Source organism: Leguminivora glycinivorella, chromosome 19 (genome assembly GCF_023078275.1).
Source record: "Leguminivora glycinivorella isolate SPB_JAAS2020 chromosome 19, LegGlyc_1.1, whole genome shotgun sequence".
Classification (NCBI taxonomy): Eukaryota; Metazoa; Arthropoda; class Insecta; order Lepidoptera; family Tortricidae; genus Leguminivora; species Leguminivora glycinivorella.
In genome coordinates, this window is record NC_062989.1 from 8,851,530 (window position 1) to 8,863,708 (window position 12,179).

Sequence of the window (12,179 nt, forward strand, 5' to 3'; positions counted from 1 at the left end):
ATGGTAGTGTTCAATCTGCACTTGTTGGTATCGGTTGTGTAAGTACGACTTTATCCACTGAAATGCATTACCCCTGATTCCCATAGCGTACAATTTGTCTAATAGGATAGGGTGGGACACCCTATCATACGCCTTGGACATATCCAGTAGCAACCCTACTGCGTATTGTTTATTGTCTATTATATTTAAGGCTGATTGTATAAATGAGTACACCGCGAAGACCGTAGAACGTTTTTTTCTAAATCCGAATTGATTGTTATCTAATAAATTATATTTTTCAAAAAAGGAATAAATTCGATTAGACATCGTTTTTTCATAAATTTTTGAGAGGGCCGGAAGCAGCGATATAGGTCTGTACTGACTGACATCGTATTTATCGCCACCTGGTTTTAGAACTGGATTTATTATAGATATCTTTAGGGCGTCTGGAAAGGTTCCTTCATCATAGGATTGGTTTACTAGCCATGCTAGTGGAGTGCTAAGTTCTGATGCGCATAGTTTTATTAATGCTGGTGGAATTTCATCTGTACCGAAACTTTTTTTATTTTTCATTGACCTTATAATTTTATATAATCCAACATTTGAAAGTATTTATCACCAGAACCCCAAAGGAAGGCGGTTTTTTTCTTAAAAATTATTACAATTAGAATTTTCCTTGGTGGTGTTTCATTCGGTGTTTCATTTCACGATTCAATACTGGAATCTTTCGATAGCTCGGGTGTCAATATTGGTCACGTAGAATTAAAAACAACTTTGCCCCCTCTTCTAAAACTATTATTGCTTCCTGGTATTCTATCGCGTCACGTCATAACTAAATAAACCAATTATTCTAAATTAGCTTACGTCCGTGGCTTCGCATTCGTTAAATTCAACAATTTAAGGAGGTGGTGGCTTAAAAATAGGCAAAAGTAGCCTATGTACTTCATCCCTTCCACTATTTGCACTTAAAAAAATCACATCAACTCGTCGCGCCGTTTTGCCGTGTGTTTGTCCGTCATTGCCTAGTCTGTGGCCAAGAGTAAGCCGATTTATAAAATAAAAAGACTGACAAACATACAGACACACACACTTTCCCATTTATAACAGTAAGTATGAATTTGACATACCAATAGCAATACCTTACACGTCCAGTACCAAAACTCACTCATCCTAGTTTAGTCATTTAGCATAATTTTAATCCAACTACCCGCCATTTTAGTTTTACTGCCCCGAATCAGTCTGTGGGCTAGTTGGCACAGAAATTTAGGGGCGTTCATATTTCACGCGAATAAACATTTAACAGGCGCCGCTCCGGTGCCAAGGGAATACGAATCGCATTCGAAACGGTGTGCACGGTTTGAACTTTAATAAAAGACAGAAATTAGATCTGGATGCGCCCAGATTGGATGTGTTAAAAGCGAAAACAAAACTATTTTGAATAATGTCAATCCTATCCAATCATGTCAATATAATGTCCCTTTCCATACAAAAAAAAAAAGTTTAGACAGGTCACCTGGAACCAAAAGATTTCAAAGAGCTACCCGTGAGCCTCATCATCAGACACATGGAGATGATCGAGAAGCCCTTCTGAAGAATCTCAGGATCGTAGGGGGTAATTGCACAAAAGATCCCTAGAGGTCGAAGTGTATCCATAAGGGCCTCCACAGATATACGATAAGATAAAGGGGGAAAATGAAGACTACGTTTGTATGGAGAATCGATCGTCCCTTTCTTAACGAGCTTCGACATAACCAAACTTTATGGACGTATCTATTAATAGCTTGTGGTTAATGTAATATCTGATCCCAAATATTTCATTAGTGACTGTCGAATTACGTAGTATGTTTATTGGTTGACATAATAATATATTCAATAATACTACACGTGTTTAGACGATTACTCGATAGGGTAAACGTTACTACATTGTACGGATAAAGTTAAATGCGGCCTTCTTCTTCTCCTCTCGATGGTTTCCTTTTTTTATACATATTAAGCGGGACCGGCCAGCGTAGGCGAATGGCAATCGTCGACGCTAGACGTCGACAGGAATGCAGTCTAGGTTTGTCGCGCCAATACTCAAGAGTGATAGAGATAGATAGCTACGAAACAGATATTGTCGTGAGCGTTTGTGCATTCGGCTACGCACACTGAAGGTAGCCAACAGGTAGTAACCAGGAGGTGTCTGTCTCGTCCCGTATATCTTCCACGGAGCATATTGTGTCGTGGATTCGATAGACAGTGCTCTCAAACGATTAATTACTACCTATAACAAATAGGTGCATAATTTTCGGATTTTTTTCCTATTCCTAAAATGTCAAACATTTAGTCCTAGGCTACATATTGTGTTAAGGTACAGCGAGGCAAATCTCGACTGGAGGGCATTTGTAACCAATGCATTTTTTCTATTATTACACTATGTTGTTGAGTTCTACATGTATCCACTGAACACGTCTACCATATACAGCGTGTGTATTCGATACGGGCGAATATTTTGATAACCATTAGTATCGGACCTAAGGAGCCTGATTACATTATTATTATTTTTGAATAGATGAGATTTTTTTTCATACATAATAATTCAGAACGCAATGTATTACGTCCACATCAATTACCGTACCTACTTAACCGTCATTACGACATGACGTGTATGTCATTTGACATGAAGTTGGACGGCGTACATTGCCGCTTAGTTAGATTTAAAAAAATAATTACTCTTAATTGATAACACTTTTTAACAAAATGATTATCATAATACGATTCGTGCGATCAGATACTATAAGTGGTTACATTATTCGCCCATATGGAATCCACACGCTGTATAACCGGTGGACACTCTATTTAATAATGCAAATATTGTAAAACATGGAAAAAATGGACCAGTTACATTTGCCCCCCAGTCGAGATTTGCCGCGCTGTACCTTATTACCGAGACCTAAATTAGAAAGCTCCAGTTTGTAAATGCACCCTGTAATTAGCTTTGCTAGTTTTCATTTTAGTTGTCAGAATAAATTACTGCAGTTTAATACAAAATACAACTTTGAAGTGGTTTCAGTAACAAAGAATTGAGGAAGTACTTTAAATAATTTAGCAAAATTGTTTACGCCAAGCACGAACTTTCCATGTTTGTTATTGAAAAGAAAATTATGCTGTAGCTAATAATGATTTCCGAAATTATATTTTAATTGGCTGGCAGTCCTCAATTATGCGTTTCTCCAGAAACTTCCTGCCCCGCACAGCTAAACTGTGGAATGAATTGTCGCCTGCGGTATTTCCGGACCGATACGACCTTCAAATCTTCAAGAAAAAAGCGTACACCAACTAAAGGTCGGGAAATCACCTCCAAACTTTCTGGTGTTGCGGCCCGGCAACTGTTGCGGGTGTCATTGATCAATCAATCAATCATTTATTGATAACAGGAGTTACACGTAATTTTAACATTTTCTGTTTACTTAATTAAACATGCCCAATAAACAAGACAAAAATATATAATAATAAGAAAATCAATAAAGGAGAATAATAACAATGATCTCAATTATTCAATAATAATAACATTATACATTATAGGGAGATACTGTCAAATTAGATTCTTGATCATCGTATAATTGTGTAATTAAATAGTAAAATATAAATGTTAAGATATTATTGTCATAGGCAATTGAAATATACAATTAAACATAGGTAGCTACTAGTCATTTTGGTTTAACAATTCATCTACCGAGTAGAAAGCTTTCTCTATTAGATAATTCTTGAGTTTGGTTGTAAACATGGTGTCAGACATTTCAACTACTTTTAAGTCATTGGGTAACGTTGTAAAATTTGGGACCTGTGTGTACTGATCAATGATCATTTACCATCAAGCGACCTGTTTACTCATTTGCCTTCTATCTCATATAAAAAACTTAAAAATAGATACATACATCAGTGATAATACACATTTAGTTACATTATGTACATTCGCTTCTTCGGAGAGGGGAAAGAAATAACGCGAGCATTGCCTTCGACTGGAAACCGCAGAATGCAAGCCGTGACCCCGGGCGCCCTGTCCACTCATGGAAGCGGTCCGTCGAAAATGAGCTACGAGCGGCTGGTTTGAGCTGGAGCGAGGCCACAAGGGTCGCTGAAGATAGGGAGTCGTGGCGCGAGCTTGTGAAGGCCCTTTGCACCTCTGGGGTGCCTTAGGACTACAACACACACATATTCGCCTAAGATTCATACCCGGGACTCTATACTTTGTATTGCAGGGTCAATATCGTGGTCTTTATTACCCAAAAAGCGGCCGAAAGATACTTTATCTTTATGTGCCCGCCGTAGCTTCATAAAAACATTATTACCTGTCGGGTCAACCCGTGACATCTAACTGACCGGAAGGTACAAGCGCAATGCATGTTATAAATTCGTACCCAAACAGGATGGATCCAGTTTGAACAGGTATCAATCACCTTTTTGTGGAGGAAATACTCTCATTTATCATGCTGTACCTAGAGGTGTCATGTGCGCGGCTGAACAGCGGTGCAAGGGACAAGCGATGGAAGGATAACGTCATGAAATAATAGATGGTCAGTGCGTAATTTTAATGACATGAAAGTTCACAAATCAGGAGTCTCTAAATATGAGTAAAAAGAAAACAAAACAAGCAGTTTTATTGGCTTTCTAAAGTTAGTAGCTAAATATTCTAGTCGATAATAATCACAATACAAAATGAAAATTTTGAAAAACTTTTTTGACCGATTTTCATCAAACATGGCTAGTGGAGCATGGAGTGTCCAACTGTCCACTCCTCGGTTCATTCGTTCAAAAGCTACGATGCCACAGACATACACATACAAGTTTTGTTACGTGTATGTAGCGTCGTCAGAGTCCGACATAGTCAAGTAAACCACAAAAGATCGTGATATAATTTACTTTATTTATTTTTGCTTTACAATTTATTTTAATTTACAAAAGGTACGTATACGAGCGTCAGGCCGAAGCAACAGACAGAGCGTAAAAAAGCCCCTCTCTTTCCCGTGCACCTGGTTTTATAACCTAGCGTAAACAAGTCAGGTAGTGGGGTGGTGGGGATGGTGTGATGATCGCGTGATGCTCGGCCTGGCGCACGTGTTTACAAAGTGGTACGATGACTATGCGCCGTCACGGCCATGCTGACGTGCGTAAGTCCTCGTACGCGCACCTTCATTGATCTGGGGACAACACAAGAAATTAATGCTCGTTCATCCTGATAAACCAATTCTAGAACTAAGTATTAAAAATACGCGAAACTGGACCGGCCACACGCGGCCCTTCATGTCATGCATGCCTGGTCCAGTCTATCGACTCTACAGGTCTTTTGACACCCCTTCAGTTACAAAACTGGTCCGGATATAGCTAGGCCGGACTACGTCCCTGTAGCAGTTTCTCATATTTTTTTTTTCTTACATTTTTTTGTAACATTTTTTTTTTAATTTTTTTTTTTTTTTTTTTTTACCTCTTTTGTCTATCTCTTGTTTACTGCTCCCTATGTATCATAGCATCTGTAATAACGTGAGTCGGTAACGTGGTCACTAATTCATCGTCAAGAATTGAACTATCCTGTATAGTATCACTATCCATCGCCGTCACTTCATCCTGACTAAGGTTTTCTGAAACCTCTATCAAACCAGACAATCCGTGAGGTACCTCGCGGAGTTTTTCATGGGAATATTTAAAGACTCTATTTGTTCCATTAATATGTGTCAATTCGTACCTATCGTTGTCCAAAATAGCGATTATTTTAAACGGTCCTTTATATTTTCGGTCCAGCTTAGTTTGGTGCCGTTCTTCACTCTTCACAAAAACAAAATCTCCTACTGAAAATGGCTGAACTCGCGCTTTACCCCTATTAAAACGAACGGCATCAGACTGAGACTGTTTTTGAATGTTATTAGACGCATTAGATCTCGCTACCTCAAGGTCAAGTCTTTCAGTATTGGAATTTACGGATATTTTTGAGAGCTCTAATGAACTACCTTGAACGCCAAACATTAGTTCTAACGGAGTGTAACCTGTGACCCTGCACCGGGTGCTGTTCATGGCTAACTGAATATCCCCTAACTGATCCTGCCATCGTATCTCTGACTCACTCTCTACTATGGTCAGAAGACCTTTCAAAGTTCGCATCACGCGCTCCACCTGCCCGTTTGCCCTACTCGCGCCAGTAGCTATCAAATGAAGCTCGATGTTATTTTCTTTGCAAAAGTTTTTGAAATAAGTATTGTCATAACATCGGCCCCTGTCGGCAATTATTCGTTTAGGGGCGCCAAATAAGTTAACTGCATTTTTAACGGCATTGATAGCGTCTGAACTGTTCAGAGTCGTGGTATGTTCAAGAAGGACATATTTTGTAAAAGCGTCAATAATTACCGAACAATATTCTTTACGCTCGCTTTTGCCGCTAAGTTTGCCAGTCAAGTCAAGGTGAATTGTATGCCACGGAACGGCTAATTTTGGGATTGGATGTAAGCGAACTTGCTGAGCTCCTGACTGGCCTTTGGAGGCCTTACAAACTACACACGAGTCAACGAATTTTTTTACATATTTGGACATATTTTGGAACCAATAGAGTTCATATAATTTATCGAGGGTTTTTTCAATGCCAAGATGTTTTATTTCATTATGTATGTGATTAATCACAGACCAAATCAACGAACGCGGTAGTATAGGAAGCCATCTAGTGATTCTACAACGCTCAATCTTCCGGTATAAAATATTCTGTCTAATATCGTAAGTGTGTGCAATGTCATCGGGAAGTTCATTAGCTCGAAATTTTGATATAATGTCAGTTATTTCTGGGTCACGCAATTGCTCAACAGATAGCCAGCCAGTTTCTAGTTCGGACAAGTTGACAATTTTAACACGACTGGATTTTGTGGGACATAAACTGTCTTGGTCTCCGCAATTGTCAACCGGGTTACGTGAAAGGAAATCTGCGTGTGCCATAGATTTGCCCTCTTTGTAAACTATATCAAAATCGTAAGACTGCAGTATAGCCCACCATCTATGAACCCTTGGCGTTAAATCTTTTTTTGTGTGTGATGACTTTAACGCGTTACAGTCGGTGAAAACTGTAAACCTGCGACCGTATAAATAATGCCTAAAATGTTCGACTGATTTAACGACTGCCAAGGTCTCCAACTCGTAAGAATGGTAACGGCTTTCTGCATCAGTAGTTTTACGACTAAAATAACCAACTACGTGCGGGACATTGTTATTTCTTTGGATAAGTACTGACCCATAGCCTTCACTACTTGCGTCAGTATGCAGCTCAATGGGCAAAGAGGGTTCAAAAATTTTTAGCACGGGTTCAGACACAAGATGACTAACTATTTCCTTATGAATTTTGTCATGCTCATCGGTCCACATTATTTTACCTTTGCCGGTAGTTGAAGCCGTCAGGGGATATATAGGCTTCATGATTTTTGAAAAATTTGGAATAAATTTGCGAAAGTATGTGGCTAACCCAATAAACTGTCTAACTTGCGAAACCGTTTTTGGTGGGGGAACATTTTTTAGTGCTTCAATTTTTCGAGGGTTTGGTCCGACTTCTCCAGCTGATATCACATATCCCAAATAATCTACCTTCTTTTTCATAAACGAACATTTATTGAAATTGAATGAAAAACCAGCTTTAGACAACGTATCAAGCAATTTGTCAAGCCGGGCCAATCCCTCTTCAACGGTTTCTGAAGCAGCAAGTACATCGTCCATGTACACCAAAACTTTACTATCGTTAAGCGACCTGAGTGCGGTATTAATGGCTCTTTGAAACACTTGAGGAGCGTTTTTTAGCCCGAACGGCATAGTTAACCAGGAATATTGTCCCGAGGGAGTCACAAATGATATTTTATCTATGGAATCTTCATGCACTTTAATTTGGTGAAACCCAGACGCCATATCTATGGTCGAGAAATAATGAGATCCATGTAATTTATCAATTTGATCGCTGATTAATGGTAACGGGTAATTGTCGGAACGAGTGTTGCTATTGAGCTCTCTATAATCAACAACCAACCGGTCTGAACCATCCTTTTTTTTCACTAATAAAATTGGGCTCGCATATGGAGATGAAGATTCGCAAATTATGTTTGCATCAAGCAGCTCCTGCACCTTACTATTCACAATGTCAGACTCAGCTGGGGATAATCGATATGGTCGTCTGTGTACAGTCTTGTTAGGGTCTATCAAATCGATTTTAAGTTCACCAGTAGTGACACGGGAGGATGGAAATTTCTGAATGAAATTAGTTGAGTATTTAGTTAATATTTTTATCAACTGTTCCTTTTCATTGCCTATGAGATCTGTATCCACCATAGTCACATCAAAAGATTCTAATTTGGAAGTATTGTTTACGACTTTGGGTTTTGAAAAGGTCAAACTATCCTTTGTAATGTTAACAGAAATTCCCTCCTCCAAAATGTCACGACCTAGTAAAACTTCGTCAGTCAAGTATTTGTCAGGTAAAATATGATAGGCAACATCGAATTGAGAGTCTTGCACAACAGTCGGGCATTTGATTTGTGATGGACAAACGACTTTATTAGGACCAATACCCGTCAAAACTATTTGCTCGTTAAACCTCTCCCCTTTAATAAGATCGCTGCAGCTCTTTCTTAAAAGGCTGCATTCTGAACCTGAGTCAAATAAAAAAGGCAATTGAACATTACTTATCTGTAACACACCTCGCGATGACCTCGAACACAGGTTCACATGTTTGCTGCTGGTGCTGGTATTGGCCGCTGCATCATCCTTCTTCTTCCAGCGCAGCGGACACGTGGATGCAAGATGTCCCGGGTCGTTGCACACATAGCAGGTTCCAGTGGATTTTGAAGGGTTCGTACTTTCTGTTTTGGCGAAAGTAGATTGGTTTTTAGCGATCAGACGTTGTTTGTCCCTGCAATCCTGACCGCGGTGGCCAATCCTCCCGCAAAAGTGGCATACCCCACGGAACGTTGTCGATGTACGTTGTTTTTTGGCTTCGTATTCAGAAGAAGATGATTCTTCAAGTCTTCGTTTCAAGGTGAAACTTCGAAGAGTGCGAAACAGTTGATTTTTGCTATTTATAACCACCGAATTAAGTTCTCGGCGGATTTTGTCATCACACTGGGATAGGACGGAGATAGCAAAACCTGTCATGACGTTTTCTGGTAGATTTGCATCAGGAATCTTCTCCATAAGCTGCCACAGTCGCATACCCGACTCAGCTGGTCCTTCTTTTTCGTTAATTCGAAATTTTATTATTTGATCGAAGTGATCCTGCATCATCATCGGTTTTGAAAATGTTGATATTAACATTTCCTTTATGGTGCTCCAGGAAACCTTGTCCGGTTGTATCTTGGTAAGGCACGTCGCAGCTCGGCCCTTAAGAGAGTGTGTAAGGGCCAAAATCAAGTCAACTCCTTCTAGTCCTTTTTTCGATGACCATTTCACTTAACGAACACCAGTTTTCGATATCAGCATCTGTTGTATCCGGATCGAAAGGCAGTAACTTTGGCCGTGTACCAACCGATGGAACTGCAGTCAAATTGTCGGCAATTTTTTTAAGAATCACTTCAATACCAGATGAAAACATGTCCGGCACTTCTGATGTACTTATAATATCCCGTCGTTTTTGCATCGGTAATCAAGTAGCTACATCTTTTGCAAATAATGAACATTTTTCTTTTCACTTGCCTCGTATGCTTAGGGATCTATAGTGTTTATTTTGTTTTTCCATGTTCGGAAACGCTATCGGAAATAGGTATAAGTGTTATGTTTTATATTCAAAAGGAAATCAGGAGGTCATTTACATTACATTTAAAAATTCAATAAAAAATCAACATCATATAATATTTCAAACCACGCTCTGATTTCGTCGTCCGTTCCAAAAGTTTCAAAAAGGTCGTTTATTTGTTTTTACTACTAAACAAGTTTTATTTCTAAACAATACAGCTCCCAAGGGTTCTCCGAAAAATAATTTAAATGTGAACTTCGAGATCTCAAAAATATCCTTTACAGAATTATAAAATTCACTTGAGTTGCTACAAAGAAAATCTTTCAAAGTACTTAGCGGACCACTTGGCTTGGGCTTGTTTTTTCTTTCTACCATTATTCCTAATGGAAGGAGATTTTGATTTTCATTTTCACTGCTTTAGGAAGTCTCGATTGAGAGGTAAATCTAATATTTATATATCTCGGAGTTTTCTACGCGGAAAATGAGTCTTGGCCTTTAAAAGAACACTCAGGAATGGTTCAGTTGAACAAGGGGCATTATCTCTTGAGGGCATTTTTACACGGTTCAGAATCTCTGCGAAAGCCGGAGGTTTTATTATTGTTTTGATTGAAAACACTCAAAGTAGGTCAAAACAGCGAAGGATGTACGTAATTATTATTATGGTTTTGAAGTATGCGGTCATCTATTGGATCTTATTGCTACTTAAAGTTTTGAAGATAATAAAGCCTTCTAAATTTGAAATATCTTCCTTGAAAACTTAGAATAGATGTTTCAGTATCTCTCGTAGACAATGAATACATATTTGTGATTCCTTGTAATGTAATTAGAGAAGTACCTAACTAATATAATGTATGTAGATAGATTACATTTTTCTAGTTTGTAAAATTACGGGAATCACGGGAAATACTTCAGACAGCTTTGTTAATTTATTTATTAACATATAAACTAAAATAATGCACACTTTAACATCCTTATCCTTATCCGCAGCGTGGGGTTCAAGTTACAGCGCTCCAGGTTTCGTCAAAATAAAACATGTTCATTACACACATAACATCCGACACGCATCGTCAAACTCCAAACTTACATTAAAACACACACATCTAATAATAACCCTGTATTCTAATTCGGCCAGTACCCGGAACAAACATTCCCAAGTAAAATACCTGCTACGTTCCGGGGCTGTAGTTATAACCAACAATATACCCAATATAATTTTGTACGTTGGACAAGGTAGGAACCCGATCTGTGATCACAACCACTATCTCGCAAAGCCCTATCTTTGTAAATATCATGAGATGTCGTAAAGATTCCCTAGTAAATACGTCACAAGACTGATTTTCCCAATGTCCATGACCACAGTATTGCCGCGCAGTTATAATAACGTCAATAAAGAAAGATGAACGACACTTCGGGGTATCGTAAAAGAACGTGAAATATTCTCCAAAAAGTCTGATAACGATGTCTTTTAGCCATTTAATGTAATAAATTCGTTGTCTGGAAAGATAAAATAATAAAATGATTGATATTGAATGAAGGCGCAAGGAATTACGGTTTCAGCTAATAAATACTAGGACTGAGGAGCGATTTGACACATCCGTATCAGTGCGAAGGCAGAGCCCCTTTGTGAACATCCATCAAATTGTGACAAAGTAGGACGAAGGCACGGGCGGGAAAGGGCGGAGTGGCAAAGAGTGGGAAAAAGTTGCCCTTTTTGCGGTTTTCCCTGGCCCTTTGTGCAGCGAATAATTTATAATTAAATTTGAGTTGTAGGTTTGTGTATATGTCGCAGGGAAATGGCCAAAACAGAGATTTGATCAAATCTCTAAGGGATATGATCAAATCACGCAGGATGTCAAAATGGCGAATCCATTTTATGATTTCTCTAGAAAATTTCAGTCATTTGACTAAATCTCTGACTCTGTTTAGTGAAATCACAAAATCGGCCAACAGACACGACAAGTTTTGTCATTTCACTAGATTTGTTTAGGGATTTGATAAAATCTCTGAACCACGACAGTAAGTTGACGAAACGAGCTTATAAAGTCAACTAGTTTTATCATTTCGCTAAAACTAGTTGGTACACATCAGGTACACAATAAAAGAAAACAGTTATGGAGTATATTAAATAGGTACAGTCACCGGCATAAATAAGTGATGATTTCTGTACCTTGTCGCTTTTAATCATTTGACAACTTCGTATAACATTTCAAACAAGATGTTAATTTGACAAGGAACTTAAATCATCACTAAAATATGCCGGTGACTGTACAACGTAGAGTAATTTAATAATGTTGGGATTTGGGTGGGTTGTACTTTTCTATTTTTGTAACATATTGTTGTGTCCAAATTAAAAGTGCCTACACATTGGACTACAAATTGGACTTTAATGTGTTTTGAACTCAAGTTGTTATTTTCCTAAAAATGTTTCTTTCAAAGTATCTAGCTCATCGAGATCGAGTTTTCATCTCCATTAGTT

General features: G+C 38.5%; 1 protein-coding gene across 1 annotated transcript; it reads right to left on the reverse strand.

The window, feature by feature from the left end:
* Positions 1–4,862: 4,862 nt before the first annotated feature.
* LOC125236811 lies at positions 4,863–9,345 on the reverse strand. The gene is made up of 2 exons (XM_048143742.1): positions 8,673–9,345; positions 4,863–5,159 (listed from the first exon to the last, which is right to left on the reverse strand). Exons 1-2 carry the CDS (start codon positions 9,283–9,285, stop codon positions 5,152–5,154), a joined length of 621 nt encoding a protein of 206 aa, XP_047999699.1. The 5' UTR covers positions 9,286–9,345; the 3' UTR covers positions 4,863–5,151.
* Positions 9,346–12,179: the final 2,834 nt, after the last annotated feature.